This window comes from Zonotrichia albicollis, chromosome 11 (assembly GCF_047830755.1).
Source record: "Zonotrichia albicollis isolate bZonAlb1 chromosome 11, bZonAlb1.hap1, whole genome shotgun sequence".
Taxonomy (NCBI): domain Eukaryota; kingdom Metazoa; phylum Chordata; class Aves; order Passeriformes; family Passerellidae; genus Zonotrichia; species Zonotrichia albicollis.
In genome coordinates this window covers 7,880,447-7,894,537 of record NC_133829.1, presented here as the reverse complement: position 1 = coordinate 7,894,537, position 14,091 = coordinate 7,880,447, and the positions used below count along the sequence as shown (strand labels likewise).

The following is a 14,091-nucleotide window of genomic DNA, read 5'->3' as shown; positions in this document are numbered from 1 at the left end:
ATTCAGATTACATATTTAAAAAACCCAAATAAATTACTATTCGGGTGGTCATTCATTGAAACAGGCTGGGCAGGAGAGCGGTGGAGTCACCATCCCTGGAGGTGTCCAGGAGGCATCTGGATGTGGCACTGGCTGACATGGTTTAAGGGGTTACAGTGATAATGCTTCGTTGTGGTTAGGCTTGCTTGGAAAGGCCTCTTCCAAACTTGATTCTATGAAAAGGTGCAGGGTCAAGGCACCTGGACAGGGCACTTGTGGAGGGCAAAGACCCTGGGCTGTCATCAGCCCCTACTTGCAGGGCTTGAAGCGTGTCTGTCCCCATGGTGTCAGTGATCACAGTGTGATCACAGTGGGTAACCCAGAGGAGTCCCCACAGAGCATCCCCACCCCCTTGTCTGCTCCATCCTCACCTCCAGAGCCAGAGCAGCCCAGCCCAAACCAGTGTCCCCAGAGCCAGTGGTATTTATAGAGCAACAAAGACAAGGGGCACCAAAGGGCCCGTTTGGCTCTGTGGTGACTGTGAACACAAGTGGGTTTAATGAGCTGGAACCAGGGGCTGATGCACTCAGCTGGGCAGGAGCAACCTGCCACCAAGAGCAAGAGAAGGACACCAGGTGTCCCTGGGAAAGTGCAGAGGGCAGCCTGCAGCCCCGGGGATGTGGGCTCCCTTCTCCTGGCCAGGTGTGACATCTCTTGCTGCATGACATCTCTGTGCTGTTTGAGCCCTGAGGAGGAGCCAGCCACACCATGTCACTGCCATTGTCCAGCCACTGGCGTTTGTCCCAGCAGGCCGCTGAGGACACTTAGCAGAGTGTGACCAAAACCTGCCTTATCACAGTCCCCCTGGGACCCGAAACAAACCCAGGGCAAAGGGCAGCTTCCCAGCAAAGCCTGACAGCTTCCAGCACAGGAACTGCTGCTAGCTACTCAAACCCCTTCTCCTTTCCTGCCCACCTCAGTGCATTTGCTCTGGAAGCCTATCCAGCTCTTGGGAAGGCCAGCAGAGATGTTGGCTGAGCACAGGTGACATTGTTTCCCAGTGTGACAGCCAGAGTTGCTCACATCCCTGCTTCTTGTGCTGTCCCATGTTTGTGCTGCTTTCACAGACATTTGCCCTCTCTGCTGCTCCACAAGGACGCCAACTTCCCTCTCAAAGAGTCCTTGGGTTTTTTCTGGACAATCATTTACTTGCTGGTAAATGCTGTTTCTTAGGAGGAAGGAGGGGGCACAAGAAAAATAATTTGAGAATTTGGCTCATGTGTTGTTGTCACTTTGATCCAGATAAAATATTTTTTATCTTAAAAAATCTCACCTTATTTTGTCATATTTCCAACATTTATCTCCAAGGGATACTTAATGGTGGGGGCTGAAAAAAATTGATTAGAAAGCCCAGACCTAAATGAAGTGTTTGATCTCCCCTCATAGCACCACTCTGTCCTGCCCCAGTGGAAAGTGTTTGCCAGGCTGAGCCAGCCTGGAAAAAAGTTTTGTTTTGTATTGATTCAGATGCTTTGCTTTCAGGTCACTCCTCAAGGACCTGCAGAAGCAACGAGTCACCTTTGATACTGGGCAATGCCCAGAGTCTCATTTATGCTACATCAAGGCTTCCAGGACTCCCCAATTCCTCATTTTCCACCCCATGTGCCCAAAGGCTACTGGTGGTGGCTGCTTTGAGCACTGATTTGGGGAGCACCCATTCCCTCCTCTCCAGGGTGAAGCTGCCCCAAGGCCTCCAGGCAAGAGGGAGGGATTTCCTGTGCTTTAGATTTTGTCTCTACATCTTTCAAACATATTTAGTGCTCATAAAAGTGAGAAACTGGGAGAGACCCAGCTAGGACCAGTACTGTACAACACTCACCCAAGGGTAACTGAGATCTGGACACTGCCAGACCTGGTCCTACTGCTCTTGAACAGAAAGACAAATGTTCCTTCTCCTCCAGCATCATCCCAGAGATTTTTCGGGGAAAACTTGCAGCTCTTAGGGGTGCTGGACATGATGGGTGAAATTCTGTGATGGAGCAAGCTGACACCAGCCTGAAGTTTCCAACAGGACATTTAAGCACCCTGATATTTGTGACTGAGGCATGGTGAAACCTGCCTTGTGTGTCCTACCAGCCTTGCAGGGTGGGTGCAGTGGTGGTCTAACCCATCACAGGAAGTGCCCTGCCAGCACTGCTGCAGACACTTGTGCTGGCACAGCCCCACCAGCCTTCCCAGTGCTATCCTGGCCCTGGAAAGGAGCCTGGAGAGAAGCTGGTCCCTTAATGGGCTCTCACAGCACGGACAGCCAGTGGAGCATGCCAGCCCCGCTGGGACTGCAGTGACAAAGTGCTGATCTGCAGCTTGATAAGGAGGGGCAGTGCAGCAAGGTGAGACTATCAGGCCAGCAGAAAAGCCATTAGCCTTTGTTCCTGGCCTCCACACGTGGGAAGAGGGGCTGGGGACAGCAGGTGGGACAGAACTGCTGCCTCTGGGGTCTGCACAAGGGCTTTGCAGACTGCTTTTCTGGAGACTCTGCCATTTCAGTGATGGCATAGATTAGAAAAGCTCTGCAGTTACTCTTTTGCTCAAGTAATCACAAAGTGTAGCTGCTGGTGGCTACAATACCTAAGCAAGTTCCTTTTTGTTTTAAAATGCTGCTCTGTGCTCCTTTTTGAGGTGTTTAAAGGCAGGGCAGGGCACAATACCAGTCCTACCACATAGCTGGCACGAGAACACGCAACTGTCAACAGCGTTCCAGCAATTAGAGATCAAGTATTGTCTGGGGATTTCAGCTTCCTTCTAGCTGGAGATCTTTTGTATCCTGGTGTGCACAGCCCTGTGTAATGGGAGACCCAAAACCACGCCCTGAGCAGCATTGCTTGAGGGGGAGCTCGTCCTTCAGACAACAGCAAAATCCCCTTGCTTTAGGTGTCCCCAAAAAGTGACCCCAGTCACATGGAGCTCTGCTCATGCAGGGTGAGGGCTAAGGCATATGGGCTTCTCTCTTTTTTCGACACTGTCTCAATCCTGCTGCCTGCATGGGTTCAAATGAGGTTGGAGGATGATTTTTGTGTGGCCGTCAGTCTCTTCAAGACCATCCACAGCATTTTTCTGCCATCTGTCATTTTGAGAAGAAAAGCACACAAGAAAAAATAATAAACTCAAATTATTGCCTAATCAACACCAAAATCAGTGCTGCTTGCTCAGCCTGCGGGCCACAATTAGATGCCATCAGCAAATTTGGGCAGCTTGCCTGGGCTGCAGTCTTTCATCTCTGGAAGACTGACAGGCAAACCAGGGATCTGCAGGCAGAAGAAGGAGCTGGGATCCGTTTGAAGGTCTTGCCTGGCTCTTTGGGGAAAGAGCACATAATTCAAAAGAATAGGAAAAATGGACTTTTGTGTTTATATTTGTTAATTAAAGGAAAACCATACCAGAGGAGGAGCTGTTTAGGCCTCCAGCACCATCTCACAGTATTGCCCTGGTTCTGCAGCCCCAGCTCAGTTTGCCTCATCAGGAGGATGCTCTGGGTAAATCACTTTGGGAAATGATGGAACACGTGGCACTTGAACATCCTTACAGCCTTGGCAGGGCCATCACGTGTCTCTGCATTCATGGAGGATCGCAGTACCCGGTTTGAAGCTCACACCTTCCTCTTCCTCCCGTTTTGCACCTCAGCTGCTTTTCCAAAAGCCAGGAGTTGGAGCAAAGGGCAGTGCCTTCACCCACAGTGTCAGCTAGGGAAGGGGATCTCAGAGCTGGGGAGGGGGTGAGGGGAGCATCCAGAGCCAGGAGGGAGGGGACAGTGGGATCAAGGTGCTCCTGGCAGGGGCAGGGAAGGGGTGTGGGACTGGGCAGAGCAGGGGGCTGGACACTCTGAGTCACACTGGCCTCCACATCTTCTGGTCCCCGTGGAGGCAGGGCTCAGAGGCGCTCAGAGCAGCTCAGAGGAAAGGTGCTGAGGCTGTCCCTCCTCCCAGGGAGGAAGGTGGGTTAGAGGAACAGCCCTGCTGAAGCTCCAGAGCTCTGAAACGTGATCCTGCCGGAGGCACCTCCCTGGGCCCCACCTCGCCCTCCCTGACCGATATATGTGCCCGGCCCTGGGCGGCGCGGGGGCCGCGGCTCGCTCAGCCCCCGGGAGCCCCTGCGCAGGGACAGGAGCGCCAGGGCATGGCCAAGAACACCAACATGCGCTGGCGGCTGCCGCTGGTGTGCCTGCTCTGGGAGCTGGCCATGATCGTCCTCTTTGGAGTCTTCGTGCGCTTCGGTGCTGAAGCTGACGCGCACTGGGAGGAGGAGAAACGGCACATGAACCTCACCAGTGACATGGAGAACGACTTCTACTTCCGATACCCCTGTGAGTATTCTGGGAGCCTGATCCTTGTGCTGGCTGGTCCCCATCCCATCCCATCCCATCCCATCCCATTCCATCCCATCCCATCCCATCCCATCCCATCCCATCCCATCCCATCCCATCCCGATCTATCCCATCCCATCCATCCCATCCCATCCCAACCCTTCTTGATCTATCCCATTCCATCCCATCCATCCTATCCTGTGCTGTGGCAGAGCCTGTCAGAGGTGCTGTCTCCACCAATTGCTGGAAGATCATACTCTTGCCTCGAGGCTGGCTTGGGGTTCACCAAAGAACCAGAGAAAAGCCTCATGACCCTCTGGTGCCTTGGGGCTCTGTCAGCAGGGTACCATGACGTCTTTTTTCCAGGAATAGGGCTGACGTGTTCCCAACACTCTGCAAGTTTCAGCTCTCTGCCCCCTCCCTCAGCTTTGGATCAGAGCAAGCCTTTCTGTGCACACAGAGGAACGGCTGTTGAGATCCTGTGACATCTTCCTCCTCTTCCTCCGTCCACCCCCTCACTTGTGAATTACCCTTTAGCTACTGGCATTTTGGTGCCAGAGTCCTCCTGAGCCGTCAGGTTCCCAGGGTTCTTGGGTTCTGCATCACAGTGACACAGAAATTATTCAGAAGGTTAAAGCTCTTCTGGCCAGCCAGTGCCTCTGAGTGGCTTTGATCTCTAAGGCTGGTCATCTTTGCGAGCCTTTCAGAACAGGCTGCTTCTGTAGGCAATTGTTTCCAAGGAAGCAACAGGCCTGAGTCATGCATCTATTTAGAACATTTCCATTAAAAACACCTGCTAAATCAAAGGAGCTATAGCAACCTGTGGCTGCTGAGGATTAGCTAGTTGAGAGAAGGATTTGCTTACAGAAACCCGCTGCTCAGTCAGCCTCCAGGTTCATGTACGGTCATGGCTGCCCTGGGCTCTCCCTGGACATCTGCCCTTGGGACCAGCCCCACACAGGTTGGTGTGAAGCAGCAGCACTGCCTGAGGGCTGCTCTTGTCACTGGTGTGCTGGGAGGACATCAGGAGTCCAAGAAAGAGTGTGTAGGAGCTAAGGAAGTGACATCTCTTCTGTCCTCATATCCCACTCCTGCTCTGCAGTGCCAAATATTCCCCCTCAAATGGCAAGATGGATTCAACACAACTAAATCAAGCTAAGGGCAACTGCTCAGTTTAGCTTTGAATTACATTTCTGTTTCAGGCCTGAGGAAGAGCTCACGTGCCCAAAAGCACAGCTGCTCTTTCTCCCTTATCTAATCAGAAATTTTCTCTCTCTGCAAAGATGGACAAACATGACAAGGTGGCCAAACTCTGGAATTTTAATCCTTGTGTCCATCCAGTGCTGCTCAGAAGACTGTGGTGGTTGATCACCCAAATATCATTTGTACCAACGTATCTGTGACCTCTGCTGTCCAAAGCACCTGTCTACAGTTGCAGAGGGATAAGAGTGACAAATTAACAGGTCCTTCAAGCCAGAAAAGATTGGGAAGGCAGGCAGAGGGAAGCTGTCCTGGTTTCAGGAAGTCAATATGTGGTTGTGTCAATGGTGCCCATTGCCAGGCCCAGTCAGTGAGACAATTTCTTCTCATTTTGGATTACAAGTTGATATTTTGTAATCAGTGACTCTTCTGCTCTCTAGGGGAAAAGAAATGAGATTTTTTTTGTCCCTGAGAGCATTCCCAAAGCCCAAACACTTATTCTTGATAATTATGGCAATTGTCCTGCCACAAAAGCAGGCTTACAGAACCTGTAGGGCATGGCAATGCCTGTACTGCCTCAATGATAACAATGTTATTCTTACTAAGGGAAAACAAAGGCAAGGGTTAGAAAAAGGTTTTAGATTGGGTGTCGTTTAGAAAAAGGTTTTAGATTGGGTGTCGTTTAGAGAAAGATCTGCTCTTCCTCCTGAGTTCATACAGGGTCTAACACAATGGGATCCTCTGGGTTTTGGGAAGGCACACAGTCCACAATTTAACTCTGACCTGTGTGTTTCTGCTTTTAGGGTGAGAGAATGAATACATGATGCAAATGGCAGCAGATTAATCTAGCTGTATATTGTGCTGCTTACACTGGAAAAGAGAGAGAGGAAACAAGTACAGCTGCAGAGGGAAAGTCTATGGGATTGTGAGGCAAAACCCCAGTAACTAAGATTGGTTCTTAGGACATGTGGAGAAGTGCTTTGGAAGTGACCTCTGCTGAACAGTGCCAGCTGCAGATCTCGTCTCCTTCCTTTTTAAAGAGTGATTTCATAGACATGGGGGACATCTTTTAAAAGCAATCAGATTACCATGGCACTACATGGCTTAAGCCTGTCCAAATGCTCATCCTTAAACAAGTTACAAGGTCTTCTCAGCTTCTGCAGAGCTGCACTTCACACAAGTCTTCACCCACCCTCAGTGGAAATAGCAGACACAAGCCCTGTGAAAATGGACCAGGAGCTGATGGATTTCAGCACAGTTTCGGGGTAGAGCAGACTTGCAGACACAGAATTTCCTTTGCCCTGAGCTTACACCCTCTCTGAGTGCACAGACTTTGCTGGATGTAGTGGCTATAATGATTTCTGCACTACAAAATACAGAACAATCTGGTTTAGCTCCCTCAGTGCTGTATTTATCTGCTCTGCAGTATGGTTTTGCTGGCAGGAGTCTCCCAAGGGGGATCCCAGCTTTGGGTCTCCTGTTCTTTCCACTGGTTGAGCGGCCTGCAGTGTTAGGGTTTGCATGGTTCAGTTTGTAAGTATGCAAACGTTTCAGCTCACTTAATTGCCAAGGAATGCTTATCTGATAGAAAGGTGCAGCATTAAAAAGTACAGCAGGTTTACTGCACCAAGAAGGTCTTTCTAGAGGCTCGCACAGATCTGGTTTCCCCCGGGGAAGGGCATCTGAGGGGCTTGGGTGAGCAGGTTTGACCATTAGTGGGAAGAACTGGGTCTCTCTGGTTTGAGCACTAAAAATCTCACACAGTGGGTTTCTGCTCTCAAGGGTATTTTGCTGCTGATTTCCAAAGCATTTAAAAGTGTATTCGTAAACTTTCTTTGTTCTTGTGCTCTCCTTGCTCTGAGCCATCACCAGGACCCTGCGCTAAATGGACCTACTCAAAATGGCCATTTACGTGTTTTAACAAAACTTTACTGTTCATTTCACGTGATGGTTTTGAGTTTTTCACAAAAGGAGAAAAAACAATCTGAGTAGAAAAACGTTTTCCTTTGTACACTCCATTACTCTCAGGTCTTCTTTTGCACGTAGCTTTTAGTAAACATTTCCTTTAAAGGCTGAGCCTTTTAACCAAAAGCCAATTTCTTAAAGCTGAGCCATTTTCAGACTTAGAAGCATGGGGACATGAGGCAAACACACTTTTTCTCTTGAATTTCCCCCCTACTGCTACTGATGTAATTAGTTTCTTTTCAACACCAAATGCACGTGGCTCTTGCAGCCCTGCTGTCCTTGCAGAGCTGACAGTCCCTTCCCTCTGCACAGCTTTCCAGGATGTCCATGTGATGATCTTTGTGGGCTTTGGCTTCCTCATGACCTTCCTCAAGCGCTATGGATTCGGAGCTGTGGGTTTCAATTTCCTCCTTGCTGCCTTTGGGATCCAGTGGGCTCTCCTGATGCAAGGCTGGTTCCACTCTTTCAAGGATGGGAAGATCCTCATTGGAGTGGAGAAGTAAGGAGGAGTTGGGCTCTGGGATGGCACCTCTGGCCTCGCCAGTAGAAGAGCTGGAATGAGAGCCAAGCAGTTGGCAATTCCTGTATATCAGTGCTGGGAACACAGATCATCCACACTATCTGAATAATGTTGGAATGTGAGGTTGGGAGGAAGGTCAGTGGGAAATCCAGGGAATCCTAACCACTTCTTTGTCTTCAGGTGGGATTCTAGAGCTGGGGGTGGGTAAGAGTGATTTACAGAGAAGATTTTCCTTATTAAACCACAATTTTCCTTCCCTTTTTCCAGCCTGATCAATGCTGATTTCTGCGTGGGCTCTGTGTGCATCGCCTTTGGGGCCATCCTGGGCAAAACCAGCCCCATACAGCTCCTTGTCATGACTTTGTTTCAAGTAACACTCTTTTCAGTGAATGAGTACATCCTCCTCAACCTTCTTCATGTAAGGCTTTAGGTAGTACCTGCTTTGTTCTGCTCCTTTCTCTCTGCACTTCTTCAAACTGTCTCCCTTTGCCATGTCTCCACCAAGGCACTGCCTTTATAAGCATTTAAAATGCAAGAATCCAGACAGCAAAGGTAGGCAGATTGTGAAGGAGAGGGGCAGAGGGTCATGCTTCCCTGGGAAAGGAGATCTTCTGGGGTTTTACACATAAGCCTGGCAATTCAGGAGCACTGGGTCCCTCTGTCAAGTGCACAGACAAGCTGGGCATGATGCAAATCAGGCCTTAGCTCCAGAACGAGTAGAGATTGCAGAGGCAAACCTCTGTTTTCCCATGGCTGCAGGTAAAGGATGCAGGTGGCTCCATGACCATTCACACCTTCGGAGCCTACTTTGGCCTCACAGTGACACGGATCCTGTACAGACCCAACCTGGAGCAGAGCAAGGACAAGCAGGGCTCCGTGTACCACTCTGACCTCTTTGCTATGATCGGTGAGCCAGCCCTCACCCCGGGGTGCTGCAGCATGGGGAGCACTCAGCTGCACAGGGCTGGTTCCTCGTGTGTCTCTGGGAAAAATGAAACCAGCATGAGTTGAGGAGCTCTGTATCCCAGAGTCTTTCACATTTCAGAGTTACTCAGCTCTCTTCATCAGTGGCTGGGCTGGGATGGTGCCTGGGAAGATAAGGATGCATTTTGGTTCCCGATCTGTGCCAGCCTTTCCTGATGCTGCTCTCATCATGCAGGGTGTGGATCTGGGGAAGCAGGACTATGGGATGTAATTTCCCCCTGTGCAGAAGAGTTTTGTTTTCAATTCCTACATTCTCTCTTTTTCCTTTCTCTTCCTCATCCCATCTGTCCCATCCCACCAGGTACCCTGTACCTGTGGATGTACTGGCCCAGTTTTAACTCAGCCATTTCTGACCACGGGGATGCCCAGCACAGGTCTGCCATTAACACGTACTGCTCATTGGCCGCCTGTGTCCTCACCACCATGGCCTTCTCCAGCATGCTGCAAAAGAAGGGCAAGCTTGACATGGTAAGATGGGAGCACAGAGCCCTGCACTGCCCCAGGGACACATAATGAGGTTGATCAAGGGTCTAGAAAACAGCTGGCACTTGTGTTTTGCTGAACAGACACAGGGTTTCTAGGGATGATGGTGAAACCAGCATCCAGTCAGAAACTCTGAGGGTATATTGAATAAGAAAGTGGGAATGGGTCCTGCAGGGCTTGAAGTGTGGGGTGATGCCCTGCCAAGTCACAGCAGGGACTGGACTTGCTCTTGGACACATTGCAGTGCCCTGTTTGGCAGCGCTCCCCATCAAACAAGGCCTGTGCAGCAGCTCGTGAGCAATCGGGGGGCTGACTTGTACGTGTTGGATGTGTGGGTGACAAGTCTCTGTGACAGCAGAGCTTGCATGACACACGGGTGAGACAATTTCCATCTCATCACAACTCCCCACCCGTATCTGTGGATGCAAAGAACATGTGTGGTACGGGGAGTGGGAGTCTCTGTGCACCTGTGCTACAGACAGAAGCTGCCTGTTCTTTTCTTGTTTTTCACCACGAAGTAGGAAAATGGGCCCTGATATTTCCTCTGAAAACATTTTCAGAGCTGATTCTCCCGCTTTGCCATTGCACCATCCCTGAGCAATTGCAATGTCCCTGAGATGCCAAGGCAGAGTGGTTGCCCCTGCAGGTGCACATCCAGAACGCCACGCTGGCCGGCGGCGTGGCCGTGGGCACCAGCGCCGAGATGATGCTGACCCCGTATGGCTCCCTCATTGTGGGCTCCATCTCTGGCATCGTGTCCACGCTGGGCTATGTCTACTTCACGGTGAGTGCTGCTCCAGGGGCCTGCAGTCCTGCTCCTGCTGAGGAGGCCAGAAATGGTTTAACTTCCCTTTGACGGTTCCTGCTTTCCAGAATCCCTTGCGAGATCCACTTCTGTCTCCATTTACTGCCCAAAATGCTCAGGAAGTTTCAGACTCCCAACAGGAATGTGTTTGGAGGATATGTTGCTAGTTTGTTTTGAGCTTGGCTCACATCTTTGTCTACAAGCCTTTAGCTCTTTAATGGGACACAATATCTCTCATCTTTCTCTGCTTATCCCAGTCCTCCATGGAAGAAACTAATCCTTTCCAGGACCACACTCAATTCCCTGATTTCTCTTTACTTCCCTTCCTCTCAGCCTTTTTTGGAGTCCAGGTTGCACATCCAGGACACATGTGGCATCCACAACCTCCATGCCATGCCAGGCCTTATTGGGGGCATTGTGGGGGCCATCACAGCAGCTGCAGCTACGGAGGATGTGTATGGAAAGGAAGGGTAAGATGGCTTGAAATTCTTCCCTGAGAACAGATTTTACCTGAAGCTGTGTGGGCTGGGAGCAAATAACAGCTTTTGTTAATAGTTCAGAGTTGCCCAGAGCTATCCCTCAAAACCATGGGCTGCACTGACTGTATTTGGCTTACTGAAGTGTAGCCTCATCTTATGCAGCTGACTCTTGGTGGCCTCATGAAGTGAGCGCAGTCCTGCTGTTTGGCATTATTCTGGGCCACAATGGGGAGGGAAGTGCTTTTCCCTCTCCCCTGCACTGTTTTGTGGGGTCAGGTAAGGCTAAAAGTCTGAATTACAAGGAGAATGTTTATATTTTGGGCTCCTCCTTGGTAAAGCTTTGCCAGGGGTCAGAGAAAGAAGTGAGCAATGTTTTGGTCATTGGAACACTGCAGAAGAGGGATGGGGGTAGGGAAGAGCTCCCAAAAGCGCAGGGCACCATGGTTCCTATGGAGCCGGGGAATGCCTCCTGTTAGGGGCAATCATCACCATTTCTGCCTTACTGCCAGGGGAAATCTCACCATTTCTGCTCTCGGCAGGTTCATCAAGGCGTTTGACTTCACGGGCGTGTACCAGACGCGGACACCCAGCATCCAGGGAGGTTTCCAGGCAGCCGGCATTGTGGTGTCTCTGCTGATGGCATTCGCTGGGGGAACCATCGTGGGTAAGCCGGAGGGCAGTGCGGAGAGGGGAGGATGCTCAAACAGCGGCATCCACGTGCCGGATCCATCCTGGGGGGACGGCACCGAGCGCCGTGCCAGGGCTGCGTTTGCCCCGTTGGGTGGAGCATCCCGCATCCCCTCGTGCCCACCGCCCTGCCCTCCTCCTCGCAGGGGGCATCCTGAAGCTGCCCATCTGGGGGGACGCCGCGGCCGAAAACTGCTTCGAGGACGGCATTTACTGGGAGGTGAGCGGGCCGGGAGCGGGAGCGGGGCGGGGGGCACGAGATGGCGCTGTCGGCCCGCGGCCCGGCCCGGGGGGCTCAGTGGGCTCTGCCGCAGGTGCCGGAGGACGAGGAGAGCGACGTGTACCACATGCACAACCCCGACAAGCCCGCCTCGCCCTGAGCCGCGCCCCGCCGCCCACCCGCCTTCCCGGCCGCAGCACCGAGCGCAGAGGGATTGTCCGCTCCCCGAGACCGCGGGGCTCTGCCCTGCTCTGCCACTTTTGTGGATATAATAAAGTCGTGTTCTTCTTTCCAGGCCTGTGCTGCCGTGTGTCAGCGGCCGAGCGGGATGGGATGTGTGGCACAGGGATGGGATATGGGTTGCAGCAGCTGCCAGGAGAGCTCTCGGCTGCCCCGGGCAAAGCAGAGGCGCTGGGACACTCCCGGTGCCTTGGGGACAAAGTGCAGGCATGAACGGTGGCAGCACAAGCTGGGTGTGTTAGACAACGTATTTGATAATGCAGTCTCGGGAGATACTTGGTTTGGGAGCTGGCACCCTGAGATGGCAATGCCCACGGTGGGTAGCACAGGCTGGGCTGGTTCTTTTTGAGGAGGGGATGCAGGGGTGCAGCAGCTGAGCCTCTACTCATGCAGTCATCCAAGGCAGGGGTGAGGACCATTGGGAGTCCAGCTACACTTCTACATGATGGCCTCTGCCATCACCTTCCCTTGAACTGCTCTTTCAAGGCCTCCATCAGCTCCTTGGAACCTTTTTTGCATGTACAGCACAGGCTGAAAGGACCTTTTCCTCCTTTTTGGCTTCATCCATTTCTTCCAGTGTCACCAGATGGCTCTTTCCGCTGTCTGGTGCTATTCTGATGGGAAGATGACAGCCCCCATCTCTTAGCTGGACCATCAGGCTTCAGCCAGGTTTGGAGGACACAGGGCTGAAAACCAGGCCTAAAATCCTGCATGTTTTTCAGGGTGATATAATATGAGGAGCAGGAAAGGAAAAGGGAGGGGAGGAAAGGAGGTAGGAGGGCTGATAGGTCTCTTCACTGCATCTAGCTGTAATTCTTACACCTGAGGGGGGGAGTCAAAAGTAGCTATTCACATCCCCTTGGGATATGACACCCTCATTTTCCATGCTGGATAAAGACAAAAACCCTTTACAACATGTTTCTGGAATTTGTCAGCGGCTGCCAGCAGCAGCATGTTAATTAAATGTCGGCAAAGATGGAAGCAAGAGGCTCTGCTCTAATTGGACACTTTGCTTGGTGGAGCTGAAAAACATTGTGACAGAGGAGGAGGTGCCGAAACACTGTGTTCCCCTGCCATGGCGGGGACGGGGACAGCCAGGCACCGAGACGCTCCCTCCTGTACACACATTGCCTCCATTTGGCCTGAAACAACCTCACCACTGAAAAAAGAAGAGTAATAAAAGGCCTAAAATCCTCCACAGGATTGGTTTCCAGCACGGCAGCAGTGTGGCATGCAGGGAGAGGGCTGGTTGGCTGAGAAGAAATTCAGAAATATCGTAGCTGGGCCAGCTGGAGCTCCAGCCTGCTTGCCAGCAAGTGGTGTATTGTATATTTCTTTTATGATGGCAAAGGCAGGTCTGACAGGGGTTAGAAATGGTCTCTGGAGAATGATTCCTGCAGAGGCTGAAACATACATTGAGCTCATCCTTTCTCTAAGACAGGGATGGGAAAATGTAGGGCAAGTGTTTTCCCTGTGCTGGGATCTGCTGAAGGAGGGAGATCTCTTCCCACCTTCTCTGCGCTGGGAAAGGGATGTAACAGCCATTTTCTGCTCACAGCTTCATCCAGAGAGTGCAGCAGATACCACCACAGGGATGTTCAGTGACAGGCACCACAGGCAATGTCATTTCAGAAAGGAAGTCCAAAACTTTTCCCCACAAGCCTGCAAAATCTAAAAGCAGGAGCAGACCTTTTGGGCACTGCATTTCCTCCTGTGTGACTGGACTGGTGTCCCTTCATCCCACACCATTTAAGTTCTGTCTGTGTCCCAAACAAGCTGTGTGTTCAACCTTTGTGGCCTCTGATCTTTCCTCCCTGCAGCTCACGAGGGTGCATGTAATGGTAAGGACTGGGTGACCCTCATTCCTTCAGCAAGGTGGCCAACCCACATTTCTGATGGACAGCTCTGTGAGCCCTGGGAGATGATCCTGTCCCATGTGCACATGCTGGAAGAAGAAGCCCTGACCCAATACCCCGGCCCTCTGGGCTGTGCCTCCTCCTCGTGGGAAGACCCCTAAATTGCCGGGGCTGCTGGGCAGCGAAGCGTTTTATTGCCCGTGCTCTGGCGGGGCTCAGTCTGGTCTCAGTGCCTAAATCACTCGCTGGGGCTGGCCGTGCAGCTTTAATTCCCTGCCAAACAATGCCGGGAGCGGGCTGCCGCGTTTGAAGT

General features: G+C 51.6%; 1 protein-coding gene across 1 annotated transcript; it reads left to right on the top strand.

Annotated features, from left to right (window-relative positions):
* Window positions 1-3,879: 3,879 nt before the first annotated feature.
* On the top strand, window positions 3,880-11,974 carry RHCG (Rh family C glycoprotein). The gene is made up of 10 exons (XM_005483435.4): window positions 3,880-4,339; window positions 7,817-8,003; window positions 8,292-8,442; window positions 8,784-8,931; window positions 9,310-9,476; window positions 10,138-10,275; window positions 10,630-10,766; window positions 11,315-11,439; window positions 11,609-11,682; window positions 11,777-11,974. The coding sequence occupies exons 1-10, from the start codon at window positions 4,153-4,155 to the stop codon at window positions 11,840-11,842; spliced, it is 1,380 nt and encodes a 459-aa protein (XP_005483492.2). The 5' UTR covers window positions 3,880-4,152; the 3' UTR covers window positions 11,843-11,974.
* Window positions 11,975-14,091: the final 2,117 nt, after the last annotated feature.